Source organism: Cyprinodon tularosa, unplaced genomic scaffold (assembly GCF_016077235.1).
Source record: "Cyprinodon tularosa strain WSP-4 unplaced genomic scaffold, ASM1607723v1 ctg28, whole genome shotgun sequence".
NCBI lineage: Eukaryota > Metazoa > Chordata > Actinopteri > Cyprinodontiformes > Cyprinodontidae > Cyprinodon > Cyprinodon tularosa.
In genome coordinates, this window is record NW_024038985.1 from 1,263,848 (window position 1) to 1,285,569 (window position 21,722).

General features: G+C 37.7%; 1 protein-coding gene across 1 annotated transcript in view; it reads right to left on the reverse strand.

Moving 5' to 3' along the window:
* Positions 1 to 287: 287 nt before the first annotated feature.
* The window catches only part of ncam1a (neural cell adhesion molecule 1a), a 473,099-nt gene continuing 451,664 nt past the window's right edge, over positions 288 to 21,722 (reverse strand). Inside the window, exons 16-18 of the mRNA XM_038290373.1 lie at positions 14,450 to 14,666; positions 12,972 to 13,088; positions 288 to 2,173 (exon numbers count right to left, since the gene is read on the reverse strand). Coding sequence (XP_038146301.1) covers positions 2,053 to 2,173; positions 12,972 to 13,088; positions 14,450 to 14,666 — 455 coding nt within the window. The 3' untranslated portion in view covers positions 288 to 2,052. The remainder of the gene's footprint in view (positions 2,174 to 12,971; positions 13,089 to 14,449; positions 14,667 to 21,722) is intronic.

The window sequence follows — 21,722 nt, forward strand, 5'->3', positions numbered from 1 at the left end:
TGAAGACAGTTTAGGACATCAACATCAGAATTTAATAGGAAAAGTTCATAAAAAGAATGAAACTTGTAACTAATCTAAAGAAAAGAAACAAAACATTGTCTCCTAAAAATTAAGTTTGTGTACAGGCGAACATGCAAGCGCTGACAACTCTACAATGATCTATAACAATTCAATCCTTATGGAAACCACCCAAAACCTTCTATGTTCTAACTTTGTTTTCTTCAAAATAAAAGACCTGCCCATGACAGAAATATTATGATAAAGCATAAAAAAAGGACCCAAGAATCTGCATTTTAATCGTAAATTTAATCACTGAAAGAACTGACAGCTCACAACACTGCAAGGCAACCAGATCCACCATGCAGTAAGTCCAAGAAGCCAGTAAAAAAAATGAAATTTGCAAACATAAAAACAGCTAGTAATCAAATTAGTGATTCAAAATCCATAAATTTTTCAATAGATTAACTAATATCTTTGTACTACCAAGTGTACCTACGGTAAGAGGGACCAAAGTGGGCTTTGCTGCAGTAGAAAGGGGACAAAAATGAGGCTAGAGTAAGCCCAACAGTTATAAGAACAAATTTTAAGCTTTTTTGCAGCTACCTTTAAAGCCTGACAGAGATTACAGTAGAATAAAGGCTGAAAGACAACAGATTCAATGACTGCAGCTCAGCAAAGCTAGTTAATTGGCCATTAGCTGAAATCCAGTAATGCTGAAGCCGGGCAGTGCCGAGCAGTGCGCCTTGAGGAACGGAGTTAAAAAAAAATACACTGCCTTTGAGCATTCAACATCAATCATACTGAATTCAGAGATGTTATTCTTTCAAATTTACTAAGATGGCATTAATAAAAAAATGCACATTTTATGGGGCTAAATTTGGGTTTCTGTGCATCAAGCCATAGAATTAATCAGAATGCATTCAGTTTTACTTTCAGTTTCAACCATCGTCCCAATATAACTTAGGGGGTTTGTTTATATTAGCATGAGCTTAAGTAATATCCTTATCGGTTAATTGATGCAATGCCTTATAGATTACAAGACACAAGAGTTGCAGAACTTGCAATTCTTTTGGCAAGTGTGCAAATGGGGTGATCCAAGAGTAATTGTTACAGCGTCAAATGTGTAGTAAGGTAAACTAGCAACATTCTCCTTTGGACAAAAGTCGTACTGAATTTAGAGATGTTAGTCTTTTATATTTAACATGATGGCATGAAAAACATGAAGCAATATTTGGAATACATAACTGTAGTTAATCAGGAGAAAACTGGCTTGCTAAAATCATCAGTGGCTGTAAAAACCTCTGATTGGTCCATGTCTAAACTGTACGCAAAGAAAATTTTTAGGAGACAAAAAACAAAAAGCAGTCAGTATTAACATCAAGGGGAATACTTTGCACGAAAATTTTTCAGTTTTTGGGACTTAAGATGAGATGAAGTGAAACGCAGGTAAGAGGAAAAAACGAAGCAAACCCGATTACATACGAATGTACAGAAATACAGCAACTTCACAAACAAAAAAAACCCCACATGCTTAATAAGACATTAAAAACAGCTAAAGCGGCAATCAGAACATTACGGAAACAAAAATAAAAATGTAAAAAAAGAAGACCCAAATCCATAACCCCATAATGACGAGTAGCAGAGTCGGTCTTACATTTGTGTGCATCTTAAAGGCAGTAAATCTGTGAAGTAAAGCTACAATTCAACCAACTTTATCTAGATAAAATACTACAGATGCTATTCTGCTGTTAACAGACAATTGGTGAAATGGATGCATGAATATTTATTCCTTACAATGACTGATTTAAATGGGTGTAAAAGAAAGTAAGGCTTTTATGTCTATTGTACCTGGTCATTTTCCAGCAGACACTTTAATTTTTTTTTCCTAGTTGCTGTTTCTAATGCAGTGGGATGGTGTGTGAAATTGTGTTGAAGTTTCAGTGACTGTGACCAGCCCAGCTTTTAACCTGTAAAGCCCATTCCCCCAAACTCTCCCAATCCAAACTACACCCCTTCCCCGTCCTTCTTCTCCCTGCTTCCGGGAGGCGGTGATTACGCTTTACTTTCGTTGCCGTTTGCCTGAGGAGCCTCGTTGGGAACCGTCTTCACCTCAGTCGTGGCGTTCTTCACCTCCGTCTCGGCTTTGGTGTTTTCATCCTTCACCGTCTTCCCTCTATGGGTGGAAACAAAAAGAGTGAGCGGAAGAAAGTGAAAGAAAACGGGAGATTCCCTTAGCATCGATAAGTCTCTCCTTTCACTGCTAAACTGTCTGCTCAGAGCTTTTTTTCTCTCTTCTAATTCCTCTAAGAAAGAAAAGGGGTGAAAACATGCAAAATGCTTTGAAGGAATTTGTTGTTTTCGCTCCTGGAACTGAATGCATTTCACACATAATGGGATTGAGCTCACTATCCTAGCCAGACATCAAGCAGGAGTACATGGATGTCACAGCTACTTTCCAGGAACAATGAATGCTGATGTGAAGTGACACAGGGCCGGTACAGTAGACACAGTGTTGGAGGGAGGGAAAGACTGAGGCATAGCCTACAACACAGACTACAATACACTAGAGGATTACATGCCATCTGGACTCAGCTGAGCTCAGACACAATTGGAAGAAGCTTTGAAGCCATACATCACATTCTGTCATTTTAAAAATGGGCTTCGCCTCTGCTGTCCTCCCTGCTGCCTCTCGCATCGCTACAGTTTTCTATCATGCCAAGAGTTAAAACGAGTGTTAAGAATTAACGTTAATGGTTACAAATCAGACTTAAGAGCATTCCACAGGGAATTCATGTCATGCAACAATGACTAATGCATTACATTAAAATGGAGAACAAATGCATCATGTTTATTTGTTGTGCAAAAAAATTTATAAATTAAATAGAACCACTGGTTAGTGTTTTGCATTTCACATGGGAAACATATAAAAACATAATTAAATTTCAGTAAAAATTTCATCTTGTTAAAAATGTTTCCCATATAAATGTAAATCTGTGTTAAATTGCTCTGTGGCTTAAAGACCTGGTTGTCTGACATGAAGGAGACAAATCTTTTTTTTAAACTAAAAAAAGTATTTTTTTTAGTAATTCTCAATTCAATAAACTAGATTTTCAAAGAAAATAAACTTAGTCCACATTAAAATGAATCTAATGCATTTCCTTCTAAATTAATTCATTAAAAGATGAAAACTTTATGGAACCACATTGTGGTTTAAAAAGGAGAAAGTCATTTTATATTTAAGGTGGAATTATCGTTTATTGTTCATTTAAGGACATCAGTTTAATTTGCTGTTAAAAAACAAAACAAAAACAGTTTCTGAACTAATGTAGTTCTCATAAAGACACTTTTGTTAGGAAAAAACATAAATCTGATGTTTAAAAAACATGAATTATGACTTAAACTTAAAATGACAGTTTTTCCAAAAAGTTAAAAAAGTTTTTTTGGATGTTTTGTATTTAAAACTTTCTTCTAGTCCAAACCACATGAGTCTAGTGTTCTATAACTATTCAAGCCTGAGCAAATAAGACAATAATTAACTTTTCTAAAGATTTTCACAATCATTTTTTGATCATTTGGGGAGGTGTTGGCCTAGTGGGTTAGAGCAGAACGCTTGTGATCTGAGAAGGTTGCAAGTACCCGGTTTGATCCCCACAGCCTCCACTCTGGGTCCCTGAGCAAGACCCTTAACCCCACACTGCTCCCTGGATGCCACAGAATGGCAGCCCACTGCTCCCCAAGGGGATGGATATGCTGAATGGTGAATTTCTCCAGTGTGAGATCAATAAAGTTTATTTATTATTATTATAAGCAGTAAAATATGATTTTTTTTTTTGTCTTCCACAAATCAGAATGCAATTAAGCTGGTTTTTAAGGTCTGCTCAAGTCCAGATAAAACTATAAGAAACTACATTTTAACAGAAAACTGCTAAAATAACAGCTCCTAGCGGGCAAACCAAAGCAGGAACTGCCTGTTGCTACAGAATTGTTACAGTTTATCACACATTTACTGCCTCATGACAAATGTTTAGCATAAATTATCTCCAAAAATAATTTTATTTAAAAAAAAAAGATGAGGTTTAAACTTACATCTTGTTTTATTGGTTTGTTTTTCATGTAATATATCAAACAAACTGTTCAGCCCTTTATTGATGTTTTTGTCTATTGGCTAGAGATACCATGGCTGTGTCCGAATGTCTGCCCTAATCACTATATAGTGCACTAATTAGTGATTACTCCATTTTAAATGAGTGTCCAAACATCTAGTGGATGAAAAACTAGTGGACTCAAAATTTCTCACATTGCACCTTGAAAAGTGGTGACCATTCATGGTCACTAGACGAGCAGATATATCCTGGAACGCTTCGCACGGACAGCTCTCCTCGCAAAGCGTTGTTGTCACAGGGGCCCGCTGTTGCCATAGGCGGTGACTAATAACAAAGATGGCGCAGGCGCCGCTTAATGGAGGCGAATTTATGTGACCAAAGGGGAGCAAAAAGTAGTGATCATATGTCTAAACGGTCAGTTAACTGAGTTCACTATAAAGTCCACTATATAGTCCCCGCTCTATATAGTGATTGAGGGATTTAGGGGTTAGAGCGGACATTCGGACACAGCCCAAGACTTTAGAACCCCTCTATTGAATTCTTAATTTTATTTAAAAACAGGCAAAATGCTAAACTGCAGTCCCTGTATGCGAGTATTTACAGTCTGCAGACTTTTATTTTCTGCAAGCAGAGAGCTTGCAAATGAAGGAAACTACGCCAGTGAAAAAGCCAATTTTGAAGGAGGGGAGCACAGTGGGAGAACTCTGCTTCAGGCCTGTCTGAGCTGTGAAGTAAAATCCTTCCAATGACAAGTTGGCTTTCATCACACTCAGTTTGAGCTGACAAGATCAGTGCATCCAAGTAACTCTAAATGCTTCGCTCTTCATCACTACATCCTCTTCTGAGCAGCCGGGTGAGCAAATTAAGAGATGGAGGAAGAGGAGAAAGATGAATGGCTGTCAGCAATTCATCTCCTACTACAGTTTTCTTCTCAGCTTTACAGGCTGTCAGGAATTAGCAACGTCTCCAATCTCACAACCAAAATCCAAAAGCTCCTCTACAACATCTCAACTGAACCGGCTGCTGCTTCATTAAAAACTCATATATTTGTAAAGCGTTCCTGAGGCTGGCCATTAAACTGACAATATTTAAGAATGAGCCCAAAAATATGGGTTGTAAGTAGGGATGCACGATATAATCGGCCCCCTATCGGTATCGGCCTGTATCGGCCTTAAAACTGAATATCGGACATTGGCCACCCCACCCGATATTTGATCAGCTTCTGAGTTTCTAAAGTCTAAAAAAAATAAAATAAAAATAAAAATAATACTTCTTCTTCCTGAAAAACTTCTTTTTTACAGACTTAAAAACTTCTAAAGACGAGGGAAAAAATATTGATACATTAAAATATCACAATATCTTCATATGCTGATATATTGCCATTTAAAAACACCATATCAATCTCTTTTACTAATGAAATATTGTTATATGTCATCGTTATGCTACGAAATCCCCCGAAAATTCACGAAATTTTGTCATAATTTTATATGTTGATATATTGACGCGGTATCGATCTATTTTACTAACAAAATCTCACAAGAATTTGCCAAATATCACGAGAGTTTGTAACAAAACAATGAAATTTCACGAGATTTTGAAAGTAAAATAGATCGATACCGCGTTTTTAAAAATCAATTTGATATCAGCATATGAAAATATATTTGAGTATATTATTTTTCAAAGTGTCAGAAATGGATAACAAAACTGCTATTTTCAATGACTACTTATTTTTGCAGCTTTAACATCGGTATCGATATCGGTTATCGGCTACATGAGTTTTAAAATATCGGCATATCGGATATCGGCCAAAATCCCAATATCGTGCATCCCTAGTTGTGAATTCACATATCATCTATATATTATTAAATATCCTTATTTCCATTTGAACTGATTATAGTTAAAACTTAGAAAAGGTTATGTGGAATTCAATAAGTCCTTAAATCATAAATACAACCAAAGTTTTTTCATTTCATTTTCATGCAATCGGTATTTTACTGTATTTGTTTATTAATTTGATAAAAAAAGAAGTATACAACCCTAAATCCCCAATTGCTCCGCCGGCGCCGCACAATGGCAGCCCACTTAAATGCGGAGGTAAATGAGAGCAATAAAGTTCAATTATTATTTTATTTTATAAATAATTGTTATAAACATTTTGACGGGTCCAAAATATGTAGAAATTGAGCTTAGTTTTAATGGCAACATTGATTCAAAAGGATGAAACTATACACTGCAAAAAATTAAAATCTCAATAAGTGCTATTTTCCTTAAAATAAGTGCATTTTTTCTTGAATTACGGGGGGTAAGTGAGAAACTTTGCCAATGGAAGAAGAAACTGTGCTTTTAAAATAAGAAAAAATTATTATATTGTCTTATTTCAAGTGCATATTATCTAATTATCTTATTTTAAGAGTAAAAATACTCAATCCATTGGCAAATCATTTTATTTACCTACTTAAATTAAGAGTAGATACACTTGATTTAAGACATTTTTACTAATTTTTAGATCGTTTTTGTAGTGTAGGAACAGTAGGTGGATCTCAGATATTGCCACATCCTAGAAGCTCCATGACAGCACAGAAAAATGGCTTCTTCTTCACCATACGTTTCTCAGGTTCAAGCCCAAAAAAAAAACAAAAAAAACAAAGCAAAACGAGGATGAAAATCCGTCAAGCTTTTGAGCTTTTGTGTCATGGGGAAGTTTCCAAATTCCTTCTAGACTGGTAAGTTAATGCTAACCTTTGGAAAACCTGGCAACTGGCCAGCAAACAATTCAATTTAAAGTTAAAACAAGAGCAGGTGAGTAAAGTGTCCCACACTGCAAAAAATTAAGTGCATTTTTTCTTGAATTGAGGAGATAAGTGAGACACTTTGCCAATGAAACAAGACAATTTAAATTTAAAATAAGAAAAAAACTATTGCTTTGTCTTATTTCAAGTGTATATTATCTAATTATCTTGTATTAGTAGTAAAAATACTCATTCCATTGGCAGATAATCTTATTTACCTGCTCAAATTAAGGGTAAGTACACTTAATTTAAGCCATTTTTTACTTATTTCTAGATGTTTTTTGCAGTGCACTCTGTAGTCAGAAGAAGTCAAACCTATAGCTATCTTTTTTAATCTTATTGTATCTACTTTTGATCATGTTTGTTTAATATAATTTGTAAATGGCAGAGGCATGAAGGTTTCACACACTAATTTACTTAATCACTTAACTCAGTTATATTTTTATCTCACTATTTTATTTCAGTTTCTAGTATCTAATTTACCCAACTTGACAGAGGGAACTTTGTGTTAATACATTTTATTTGCACACTGTTTTAACTACTCAGAGGAGCCTGATCAGTGGGAGATCGAGCTGTACACCTCCTCACTTGGAAGAAGGAGGAGGTGATTGAAAGAGGGACAAGGGTCAGCACCCCCTCTTTGGACATCTTCTGCAAACATTACCTATTGTCACTTATTAGGGATGGGACGGTTAATGAAAACCGTCCGAACCGTTCGGTTCGACTGTCTCGGTTCGGTTCGCGTGTGTTGCGTTCGGTTCATGCGCTGCTCCTTTTTCTCATAGGGGAAGCGTTTACACTCCAGAGCAGAAGGTGGCGGTACTGCGACCAAAGCCAACCACCAGTAGTAAACAAGAAGAAGAAGAAGCGAAGCAGCGTAGCCGGGTGTAGCAGAAAAAAATCAGTTGTTGTGGAGAATTGTGTGGGTATGGCGAGTGGGAAAGAACTGGAGTTGGAAGACGCGCCAGCAGCACTTTATAGGTGTGCTGTATGGGACCACTTTGCATTTAGAGTGACCTACGATGACGGCGGAAAGAAAGTTGTGGATAAAAGTGCAACAGTGTGCAAGCATTGTGTTGTTTATGCTAACAGCAACACGACCAACATGTCAGGCTAACCCTGAAATCCCACATACTCTGTCAGCGCTCCGCTCCGCTGCGCTCCAGACCGGCTGCACAAAGCAAAGCCTACAGCCTCCGCTGTGGCTCCCGTCCGCTCCCCCCTGAGTTCCTTGGAGATCGTAGAGGGCATGCGCCAGATGATTAAATTCAAAGCAGCAAAACATGCGGAAATAATCCAAGGTTTCCGCGGATCATTAAAAATAATTACAATCCATACATTTTTTTGGATTTTTTTCATTCATTTGTATGGGATTTCAGTGTAAAAATAAACATATACCGAACCAAACCGAAAACCATGAACCGAACCGTGGATTTTGTGAACCGTTCCAACCCTATCACTTATGTGCAATATTCTTCTCTCTCACTGTGCAATAACACATGCCAACTACTGTTTAGACTGTTTAATGTTTTTACTTATTTGTAAGGTCAGTATATCTCTGCAGTGCAAGTGCAATAACCGAAGTCAACTACTGAGTAGTCTTCCCTTAGCTCTCTACTGTGCAGATATGTTTATATCTAAAGGAATCATATTCCAGGACATTACAACTTTTCTTTTTTATGCTTTTTTTGTACTATATACACACTTTTTATATTGTCTGTCATATTTTTACCTTTAATGGCATCTTGCTTTAACCCTTTGTACTCTATATAAGCTACTGGAACGAGAATTTCCCTGAAGGAGATCACTTGTACAGCGTAATATCGCAAGGGATACATATTTTTATTTGAGTTTTTTCTATTAATGTATTGTCCAGTTTTATTTTATTTACTATCATTTAATTCTTTTTTCCTTATTTTGTTAAATAAATGTTTTTTGAGCTTATGTGCAACTCCATAGGGCTTTGTTTAATTATGTTTAAAAGAATTTTACAGTTTTTCATTCATTTTATGAATTTTGCTTATTTGTATTAAAATAATAAACCAAAAAAAACATAGTGCTTCTTAATGGAAAAATAAATGATAAAAATAATAAATAATAATGATTTGTAGTTTTTTTTTTTTTGTGACAATGCAGAAATGTCTTTTTTCTTCAAGTTTTTTCAAAATGTTTCAGTTTTTAAATCTTTCCAGCTACCATGAGGTATGCTCCACAACAAACTGCATGCGGCGGCTACATGTTACTTAAAGTGGAGAGCGGTTAACCACAGAGAAGACCTGCAGTGATGAGAGTTAACAAGCTCTATGGAAGGAGAAAGCATGTCTCTGTGAGGTTAATATACAAACAGGTGGTCAATGGAGGCGGTGGATGGAGGGCGACAGGCATGCAGAGGATGATTATTCAGCTGGATGGCCAACCTCTGGAGACCTTTAAGGAAACTTCACTCTTAAATGGTCTTTAAACTAAACCTGACATTGACAAGTGCTGATGTTCCAACTTATTTTTTAATGCATGTGTAACTAATGCATTTTCTTTTCCACTGAAGAATTTATGGATATTTACTGTAGGCCTGAGTTCTTCTAACCTCTGAAATGTGGAGAATGTCTGCAGCCACAGCTGTGCTCCTTCACCCACATGATTGATTCAGTTAAAACACAGCTTCTGCTGCTGGGTCTCTGCCTACGCTTAATGATTATTGGATCCTGGTAACGAGCCAATGGTCCAAGATATTTCAGAGCGGGATCAATACCATCAATATCTTCCACAGGTCAGCAGATTTACTAAGAGCTGAAGAAATGTGATAAGGCTGATCAAATTTGCACGACTTTTAAAACGTTTTTCACACTTTGATCTAAAGCCAGTGTGAGGGCTTTAAAACCACATTATTTTAGTAAGGGTGAATGACTGGTCTTTTTTTTTTAGGCTGCATGTTTTAGTTTCTTCATATCAAATTTCCACCTATGATTAACAGTTTTTTACATTAAATCACATTTGTTCAAAACTTAGCAGCGTTCTGTAGATCTTACTAGAATTAAATGTGAGTGAGCTTCAGTGAAATGACATCTAACAGCTGCATTTAACAAGTAAAGTCATTGAAAGTGAATATATTCTAATTTATTTTGAGTCAAAAGTTAAAGTGATGAACCATACAGATCAACTTCACACCATGTGACAGCTAATTAGAATAAAACAGAATATAATATATTAGATGTATTAGAATATTAGATTAGTACAATAAAAAAGAAAAAGCAATATGGTCTAATTGAATATATATGTCCATATATTAAACAATATCTACTCTAGGAGCTTGCTCTGGGCTCCTTTTGCATTAATTACTGCATCAATGCAGTGTAGCATGGAGCAGATCATAGTTCTGGTGTCTCTCATCTTCCACTGCAATTTATAGTCTCTGTGGGATTTAGCTCAGGGAAATTTGGCAACTGGCTCCCATCAATGAAACCAAAGTACCAATTGTGGTTTTCAATGAGCATCTAGCAAAAGCTTTTTGGCAAGGGTGCTGAAAGTCCTCTAAAATGTCCCAATAGATGGCTAAGGAGACGTTGAACTAGCTGAAACACAGTAGATCCCCACCATGGTGGATAACAGTGGGCTGAATGATGCTGGAGAACTACTAAATATATAGCCCATTATATAGCAGTATTGAATATGTTTTTCTTTTCATGTTATATTTATTCTTCCTAGATTTTTTTTAACTTTTTAGTTGGATTTTTTCTTTTATTTGTAGCAAATGATCGGCTAAACTAACAGCAATAAACACACTATGTGCGTAATTAATCTATATCATGTGTTTCATCTATATCAAGTTGTGCTAACGGACTGTAATGCTGCTGTTCCGTGTGATCTGCACGGAAATTTTGCTTTGTTTTTTATTTAAGAGTGAAGTTCTCCAAAAAAGAATGGCAGCACACATGAGTAGAATATAAGCGGGTAATAAAAGAAACAAAGATGTTCATACTCGTTTTGGCCTGATGAGGTGGAGTCTGAGCATGGGGCATTGCTGGTATCCTTGCTTGAGCCGTCTACTTGTGAGTCCTTACTCTGGGTGGAGTTGGGAGCTTTGACTGACTCACACTGACTCTGTGGCCCGTCGGCATTGGCAGAAGGTGGGCTAACTGGCTCTAATAAAGGAGGGCTGGAGGCAGGGGCTTTTTTGGGTGTGTCGCTGAGGTCAACCAGGGGTCCAACATTGCATTCAGGGTCAGCTTTTGGGGAACTGGAAAGGGCCTCTGTGGTGTTTTTAGGAGAAGGCTTCAAGTCAGAGGGGTTAGTCTGCGGCGTGCTTAAGCTCTCAGTAACCGAGTTAGCAGCAGTGGAGGGGAGTACGTTTACCACGGGGTGTGGGGAATCTGCAGCAGCAGGTCTGTTTGGCAGGGAGTCAGAGGGAAAACAGGAAGGAGGTGAAGGAGGAGGAGAGAGGAAGCACAGAACCAAAAAAAAAAAGAAAAGTGTTAGGGTAACAACAAGGTAGTAAGTGCTTTTGTGCTCAAGTGAAGAAAGTAAAAATCTATACAATCAAAATGTAAGAAACAAAATACTGGAGGGTAAAACCAAAAAATAAATAAAAAGGAAGGACATGCAGTTTTTCAAGGACAAAGGAGATGCTATACTTGACGTGTTCGCAGCCTTTTATAAAGACTAAAGAGATGTTTTGTTCTGGAATCACGTAAAGCCCCATAAATCCTGTTGCAATATAGTCCAGTACAACCATCAACCCCTGAAATGCTACATTATGGATAATGGTATTGGTTTTAATACATCAGTTGTTTTCTTTTATCTTTGTGTTGTTAAAACTCCACGACTGTACTCCAAAATAACCATCGCATGATTGTCCCTTTAAACAGTTTCCTATCATATAGCGCTCTTTTATTGTGGGACATGAAAATGCAACTACTTAGCCTAAAATATAAAATTCTGATGTGTCTCTCTATTTATTGTCCCTCATAGTAAGAAAAGCAAGGGAACATTCGGCTCTTTTTATGTGGCTAAGCAACACAGAGTAGAACATTATTGGAAAGTGGAAAGAAAATGATCGACACTTTGCTTTCAAATTAAATCTAAAATGTGCCGTCATTTTCTGTTCTACCCCTTTTTTACTCAGACTCTGCTAAATAAGATCCTGTATAACCAGTTACTTTTTAGTAAATAGGGTCCATTTGTGTGTAATTTAATCAGAGTATAAATGAAGCTTCAGTGAATGCATATAGTGTTTGGATAAGAACAAAAAAGAGCAGAATGAACCAACTGCAGACCAACCAAGTCGTGGATGTCCACCTTAACTGGCAGGTTGAGAAAAAAAAAAATCAGGAAGGACTCGTTGCAACTCTGCAGGAGCTGCATAGATATATTATTCAGGTTGGAGAATCTGCTGACAGGATAATCCATGATAGAGGAAGCTTTCAAGCAGAAGACCATAAAAAGACATATTTTACTTCCAGCCACAAGCTATGGAAGGGACATAGCAAGCGTTGAAAAGATGAGACCACATTGCCATTTTGTCCTGATGCAAAATGTCAATTGTGGTGGAATCAGACACACTATTCCAACCCTGAAACATGGTGGAGGAAGCATCAGGGTATGGTGATGCCTTTCTTTGGGATTGACCGGGAATCCGAGTTAATGGATGGAAAACGTGCGAGTCTGTGGATGGTTTAGGACTATGGTTTAGGTGTAGCCAGAGATAGATGGAATGGTTTATATGTTAATGTGGTTGAATGGATTTTTCAAAGTTTGAACCTTAATCCAAAAGGAAATTAGCTCTAGATGTTATACTCACAGGCTTTCTCCATCCAATCAATATCAGACAGAGCAATTTTAAATATTCTTGTACTATGAATTTTCTTTCGCTCTATAATTATGCTCTACTTTGTGTTGATTTATCACATAAAATTCTAATAATATACATTAAAGCTGGTTTTTCATTGGTTATGAAAAAATTTTAAACATATTTTATTACATTTATGTTTAGCTTGAATAAACTGCTACTATCCAAGGTCCCCATCAACCAATTAGCTGCACAGACAAGCTTATCAAAAAGCCAATTAAGCTGCTTTCTACTCACTCTGGTTCTGTCAGTGGGGTGGTCTCATTGGGCTCAGTCGGAACCCCTCCTCCTTGGTTTGGGGTGTTTGCTTCCTCTGTTCTCACTTCCACAATAGGCTCCTTAGACTCATCTTGCCTATTGTCAGAAAGAAAACAACAAACGCATAAAGAAATGAAAGCATGTTTGTGTTAAACTCAGACTGCTCTTACAATCCGCAAACACATGGTTACCTCACATATGATCAGCAGCCGTGTAAAACTGCTGTAAAAAATGAGCCGGAACAATCAGACACACATGGATTGTCTGTTCAGCTATCAAACACCCTGTCTCATTGATTCAAACCAATATTTGATCATCCTCCGCCTCCACCAACCTGCGTGCTCTGATTGCAGGTTTCCCCCCTTAGGGCTTAGCTGTACCGCCAGACTCGACTTTCTGATTGTGTTCAGCTTTAAAGTGTTTGCTGGCAGGGAACGACATGTCGGAGATCTGAAGGTGCAAAACATCTCTGCAGATCCCGACTGTGCTACTTTGTTTGCAGCATGGCGAACCCTCTGAAGATTTGTTTTATGTAAGCTTTGGCTGAAATATTTATTCGTTTGCATTTCTTCCATAATGAGATACAGGTTGGCATATAGAGCTAAATCTTTGATCAAACAAAGGATGAAATGGATTTCAAGAAGGTTGCATTAATAAATATTGTACTCCAAAATTCTAGCAGTGACTCCTAATAGTATTAACAACATTCTACTTAGAATACACTGTTAGAGAAAAAGCTATCTTTAGAAAACCTTCTATATATATATATAAATATATATATATAAAAAAACGCTGAATGTTGGAAAACTGTTAATCATATCTCAGTCTTTAAGTTAACTTTAAGAAATTGAAATATCTTGAGAGCTGCACTGAACAAAATTTCCTTTTGTATGCAGCCTTTGTGTACAAAATGACAATAAAGTCTGTCTAAGTCTATATATACTTGGTATACCTGATTGGGATGAGTAAAAAAAATTAAAATAATACTTAAAATATTTTATTGCAGCAGACTAAACTCAAGCAAAAGAGGTTTAGAAAAATAATTACATTAACACTAGAAGTCCCAGAGAATTCCAGTTTTCCTGCAAGCCCCCCTCCCCCTCTTCAAGTTTGTGTATTCACTCTACCTTGCTAAGTGTCCTTGTTGTAATGCAAATACCGTAACCTGTGATATGAGCAACCCTTCTACATAAGACTGGATAAAGGCTGAAACAATCTGGCATCAGAACAAGAGCATGCTCCAAACACTTTTCATTACCTTCCCCTGCAACATCAGACCTTTTTGCAGGAATATATATGTAAATCTTTTATTTAGGCAAACCTATTGAACAACCAGTTATCATACGGGTCCTAGTTCCTGAGCTGAGAACAGGTTATAACCGTGCATATATTACAGACCCTAAAATAAAATAAAAAAGTCCTCAACTGAATCAAATTAAAAACATAAATAAACTTACGAGAACGCTGCCTTTCCCTCTTCGATATCCTTGCTCTTTGCACCTGGGCCAGCCTTCCCACAGACATTTACAGCGATGCACATGAGGAGTCCACACTTGTTGAGGAAATAGCAGGTGACATCCACAGCAACCAGTAGCAACAAGAAAACAGCGATGAGGATTCCCACAATTGCTCCGGTGCCGAGTCCGGAGCCACCGGCTGCAGCATCTCCAGAACCTAAAGAGTAAAAGACAGGTGGAGGGGGAAACACGAACCAAACGACAGAAAAGAAAGAGGGGGGAAAAGAGTTTCAACATGAAGGAGAGGGGACAGTGTGGAAATTAGACAGGGAGGGCAGAGGTGATGAGAAGTGATGAGGGACACAGTGATTCTCTGAATGCAATGCTTCAGGTCAAAGTGAACACTTTGAGTTTGGGAAGGAAACACTCAGACGTTATAGTCCATAGAAACCAGCTGGCAGAGTGGAAGTGCAAGCAGTTTGATACACCACCAGGTGCATTTCTAAAAATCCTGCTCCTGTAAACTGCAAAATCCTTCAACTGCGCCATTTTTGCATTTTCTACTCTACATTTACTGTATAGATACACATTGTTAAACATTAACAAGACAGTGAAAATGAATCAGTAAACATGCTGGTGAAGATTCTCAGTCATCCGGGTCATAGTCGTTCCAAACAAGTAAAAAAAAAAAAAAAAACAATCCACTGGACTTTGTGTCCAAGTTTGAAGACGTTTCGCTTCCCATCCAGAAAGCTTTTTCAATGCAAATGTCAGAAATAGTGATGAGTTCCAGGCTATACAGAGGAGCCCAACAAGCCATTTTTTTTTTCGTTTAGAAAAGACCTCGCCTATTCAGCCAGGCCAACAATTCCCCTTAGCGACCCCCCTTTTTATAGACATACACAGGTATGGAGCTTTGTAGGCAAAGCGTTGGACCCGCTTGTCCGTTTCAATTAGCATGTTTTTTAAACAAAAACAAGGGCTAATTGGGCTACTGTGTATAGCCTCAAAATCAACGCTATTCCTGACAAATTTAATTGAAAAAGCTTCCTGGATGTGAAGCGCAACGTCTTCAAACTTGGAAAAAAAGTGCAGCGGATTGTTCTTTAACTTTTTTGGAATCAATCAGTAAACCAATTTTAAATTGTTCTGTAGAAGTATTACAGTCTATGCTCTAGGACAGGGGTCACCAACGCGGTGCCCGTGGGCACCAAGGTGCCCTCAAGGACCACATGGGGGGCCCTCAGAGTCTTCTAAATAAAGAACAACCCACCAGTGGGCTAAGTTTGAAATTTTATTTTATTCTGTTGCTCTTCTTTTTAATCATTTATAGAGATTTCAAAATGACAATGTCTAAATAAGCTTAGAAATTACCAGAAACAATAAAAATATGTTGATAATGAACAAAGTTTAGGCTAACGCTAACCCTTGCAGCTCATGGGACAGTAATGGTCGCCCTTCCTACGTGTTGGTACCATTGAAGTGGCCCTCAGCCTTAAAAAGGTTGGTGACCCCTGCTCTAGGAGCTAAGATATATCTGGAGGAGGAAACTAAAGGTAAGGATATGAAAAAAAAATGTGGAAGAACATGATTTATATCTTCAACAGCTGCTAGTTACATGAACTTACCCTCAGATTTCATACAGTTTTGAGAGTTGAATAAACACCAAAAGCCTTGCTGGCCTTATTATTCTGCTAGTCTGGAATCTGGGTGAAAGTCCGTCATGGATTCCAGATGTTGCTGATAACTGAGTTTGGACTGAATCCAACAACTTACTTCTTTTCTATGTGCACTAAGCAACATAACTCACAGAGGACTGCTCATATACATCCTCCTCTGGCATTCTTGCAATGCTTCCCTTAATTTTGGAAGGTAGAGGATGATAGTGGAAAAATGTCCTATTAGACAGATCTTTGTATTTTCTAAATATTCATTTATTTTCTATTTAATAAAAAAACTTATACCTGCAGATGTCAAGTTCAGTTTGTTAGTTTTCTTGTACTACTATATAGTATTTATAGTATTATGTTCAGTGTTAGTCTTATGAAATGGAATTTAAGATTTAAAGTAATTCCCCTCAGGGATTATTTAAATAATTTCCCTCTGGGATTATTAAAATATGTCTGATTCTGATTAAAGCCTTTGCTAATTTACAATGACTATCCTCAGATGATTGTTAAGTAAAAAATATAAAAAGAAAAACTAGAGAGTAAATCCATAACACAGAATAAAACTAAACACCACAAATCAATCAAGAAAACAAACATGCATTTTTAAGTAATTGTTTCCTCTGTATAGAAACATCTGCAGTATATTATTATACTGTACAAATGGGTCATACTTAATTTTTTTTTTAGTCAATGCTTATCCTTTTATTACTGACATTTTTTGTTTTTTTACGTTGGAATTCTGACTGGGAAATTCAGAACATTATCCAATATCCAAAATGCCTCCTAAGCACAGAATGCAGTACAATTATGACTAATCATAATAACAATTCTCTTCTCCATTTCAAATCACGTCTCAAAATTAATCTGTTTAATAATGCCTATTCTATTTAATATCAATCTCCCTGTCACAGCCTTTTTATTTTTGAAATGGTATTTATTCTGTTTTGACTTTGCTTATGCCAACATGTTTTTATTTTTTTGAGTGTCAAGAAAGGTGCCTTTTAAATAAATTGTATTATCATTATTGATAATAATAAAAAGACGACATTTCCTTTATTCTGTGGTTGTCTTTTGCAATACTCATGGTAATTTCAAAATAAAAATTGACAGAACAACAAGATAAAATGCACTAGGTCATATAGATCATTGAGGGGTAAACAAACATTGTTGAGCAGGCTGGTTTTAAGTGTGGATTTTAGCAGAGGAAGAGTATCTATGTTATTTATGTCTGATGTGAAAGAGTTCCAGAGTTTAGGAACAGAGTGGAGGAAACTACAGGGAAAGTTGAAGTTACAAGTTAGTACCTCTGGCAGATTATATATGTTTTTACTAAACAGCATAATGCTGTATGGCTATTTTTATTTAAAAAAAATTATTTTGCCTACTTTAAAACCCTGGGCGTGACATATTACAGCTCTGTATGGGTCGCTAACGGTGCCATGGAAGACAATAAGAGGAAAACTCCCCTAGAAGATATATAGGCACCTTTCTTAGTGGTTGGATGACAATATTGTGTCATTTTCCCTAAAAGAAGTAGCCTCTATTAAAACTTTTTTAGAAAGAGCCTTTAACATAAGATCATGCTTTTGCATAAGTTTAATGGTAACTGTTAAGAACCCAAATGACTGGCCATTCATAAGGGGCTGACCTGTTTGTTCGGATGTTTTCTAAGCCAAAATAAGGCTCAAACTCACCAATATTTCTGACATTTTTAATTTAAAAAAGCTTCCCGTATGGGAAGCAAAATGTCTTCAAACTTGGAAACAAAATCTAGTGGTGTTGGGATCTGGAGGTTTGCCCACCAGAGGGCGCCGAGGATCCCTTTCTGAGGGCTTCTGCTGTCTGTTGGGATCCAGAGGCTTGCCTACCAGAGGGCGCCAAGGATCCCTTCCTGAGGGCTTGTGCTCACCTGCAACACCTGTCTTTCATCTCCTCGTCAGCCTTGGGCCTACTTAAGGAGGCAGAGGACTTCTCTCCAACGCCAGAGTGTTTGCCAGTTATGGTTAGCAAGCCTGAGCCAACCTGCCTGTCTGAATCTCTGACTCCCTTGAAACCTGAACCTGATCCGTTTTCTCCTCTCTGCTTCCCAGGTTGAACCTGCCTGAAAACCTGAAAACCCTGAAAAGTTTCCTTTGTTGGAAATCTGCCTGTCTGATCTCTGAAGAACCCTGGAGAATCAATCCTGCCTAAGACCTGCCTGCACGATCTCTGAAGAATCTGGAAGGGAAACTCTAACCGGTGATCTGCAAACACTCAAACCAAGCTCTGCCTCCGCCAAGCCCTCAGCCTGCCGACAGCCTCTGGACCCTCCCGCTTCCCCCCCCTCTGCCGCTCTGCTCAAACTCCTGAACAGGTACAGACCTGCATACTTTCATCCTGCAAATTACCTGGACATCCACTAACTCCTCTGTCCCCCTCTCCAGTGAACCCACTCGTGACCAGTCCTGGATCTGTAAACCCTGGATCTGTTTATTGATTGTGCTTTACTTCAATAAATCTTTGAACTTTTTCCCAGTCTACGAGTGTTTCTGCATGTGGGTTAGGCACCTGAAGCCCAACATGACAAGTGGGTTTTTTTTTGTTTTTTTTTTAAGTTTTTGGGAACTTAATGGGAACCTGCTTTCTGAACTGCTGTTTGCAGCCACTAAGAAAGAAATACTTTGATATCTAAGCTCCTGATAAGTATACTAAGAACCATAAGCCGGAAGGAATAGTGCTGTAATCCCGGTAAAGGTCCTGTTAAGCAATAAAAGAGGAATAAACCACATTTTTCTTTGAAGATCATTCTCATGTGAAATTGGTCTCTTGTTATCTGCCACCCAGCCAGAATGAAATGCCATCATTTGCAAACCAAATTTAATTTGTGGAAAAACAACTGTTGAAGAACACTCAAATTCAAACAGTGAGATTTCATTTTAGCATAATTTCTCTCAAGGTATTTCCTATTGATTCAAATTGCTCATACTGAAACCAACATTTCTGCACCTGAACCTTTTTAATAATACAAGCTTTTAACATTTAAAAAATGAGATCCTAATCACTACTTAGAGAATTAAACATTTAAATCAATGACTGTTTTATCAGAGCTAAATAGGCTTTTAATGCAATTTAACCTTACCTTTAGGCTGTGTTGCAGCACTGTATATATAATTTAAAACTGAACTCAGAGTGTTATAGCAGTAGAGCAGGAGCCCCACATATCCTTTCTTGGTTAGATTCCTGACCTTAGCCTTATCTCTTCCCCTGTCTCTCTCTGGCCATTCTTTGTTGGGTAACTGTCTAGGAATGTTATGTCATGATCTTGGCACTGATGACTGGCTCAATTACTCATTCCATTCACCTGTCTAACTCTGCCTGGTTTCTAATCACAGCTCATTTGATCCACCTGCTCCTGCTTCTATTTAAGCTGCTTGCTCTCATTCATCAAGGTAAGATTATTTCTTGTTTTCTCAACCCAGTGGTGAGAGAGGGTTTTAGAGTTCCTTGGTGTTTCTAATTAACCTGACTCCGCCAGATGGATTTGCTCCGCGTATCCATCTGGAAACCTTCCGTTGAAGTAATTTTGGGAAGGGGCGAAAATACTGGTTAGCTGATTGGCCTATGTTGGTGATAGACAGGCCAAATAAAGCAATCAGATCAACGAAGCATATGACGTACTAACAGAGCGACGACGAAAACACAACCACAACCCAGGCACAAGCCTAATGATAGATCAAACTCTTGCCAAAACCAGTCGGGAGAAGAGCAAAAACATCTTTTCCTCTGAGAAAAGCCTCCAGAGCAGTGTTTTGCTCTTCTTTCAGTGAAGAAATACTCTGTAATTCCGATAAAACTTGCTCGATAGCCACGCTAACGCTAGTTTCGTCGGCTGAAGCCGCCATGTTCTTTAGACTGAACTGTCGCGCTTCTCGTTGCGTCACACCTCAACCCGCCTCAAAGCCAACGCTGATTGGACATTCGTTTGGTGAACGGCTCCAAATTTTCTTTGACGGAGAGTCTCCAGACTGATCTGCGAGTGAAACCTTGAAAGCTCGCGAGATCAGGATGGTCTCACGAGGCTAGTTTCTAATTTCCTGATCCTGACCTCTTCTGCCTCTCAACCACTGAGCCTGCTTGTTCCCATCTAGACAGTTTGCCTGAACTTTCTTTGGACTCCTTGACCTCTGAGCCCTGCCTGTTCCTGTTCTGATCTGTTTGCCTGACCTGACTTCAGACTCCTACATGTGCTCTGGGCAGCTCCCACCACATCTTGTTGGCAGCCAACCGGCTGGATCCTATCTTGTTCTCTGGGCATGGAATGTATTTTTAAACCAGAGGTTCCTGCCTCAGACACCCTAGCCGCTGCTATTGCAGAACTGCAGATAAACACTTATTTATTAATCCCACTGTGTTTTCTTGCCCGAATACTGGGTCCTCTGTTCAGAGTCGTGACAGATTGAAAATAACTAAAACAATCTGAAAGAAAAAAACAAGATTATCCTTCATATTTCCAGTTTGCATTTACTCGTAGAGCACCCTTTCTTAGGAACAGCATCCTATTGCCATCTCAATTTCAAAATCCCTTACTGGTAGTTTCTACTCTTGGCTGATCAGAACATTAGAAGCGTGTTTCTGCTATGTGTACTTACAGATGGCAACAGGGTGTTACAGACAACCAATGTTTTTCCTCTGCTCATAGATCAATTTGCATTTTTATAGGAGCAGTAAGTCATGCAGCATGGCTCAGTACTGAGAGTTTAAATGCTCAAATATGTGTATCAGGAGAGCCATCTCTGCTTACACGCCTTTGCAGGTCCAGGGCTGAGCCAACTACCCAGAAGACTGCAGATGACAACCGTTATAAATATTAGTTTTAAAACCCACATTTTGACACGTCTGAAAGGTCAATAATTTATACCCATGATTAGTTAACATAGTTTAATCCGATGAAATATGAAACCTTATAAATTAAAATTATGGTTTCAAATTTTGTATGGAACTTGGTGCCCATTTATGTGACAAACTACTGTTAAACATTTATGCTGCCAACAAGAAAACAAATATTTATGATGAATGATTTAATATCTTACTCATATAAAACTCAGGTTAAAAGGGAAACAAATTAATGATAATTAGATAAATTATACTTAAAAACCCTGAAGATTTCATACTAGAATAATTCTGCTGGTTTACAGCCTTTTCTTTTGTCCATCGCATTCAGGAGTGACTCCAGGTTATTTGAAGATAGATGAGAATTTCAGCCGGTGCAGTTGCAGGCTACAGGTACACATTTTTTTATAGAAATATAATTAAAAGATCCATTTTCAGAATTAATTTCAGTCAGAGAGAGAGACGTATTGATAGTCTACTGCATTTTGGCTCATCTAGAGGAATGTAGAAGAAATTGATCATAAAATTTCAAATAAAAAGACCAATTTAAATTTTTTTTGTATTTTTTGTACATGATACCGATTACAATTGTCCCATTTCTTGTTTTAACTCAATGCTGAAACAAGAACAACAGATTATCTGGTGTAAGAAAAAAAAAAAAAAAACACAAACTGAGCCACAAACTGATTGCCATTCTACGCTGAAATTGATGCAATAATTAATGCAGAAGGAGC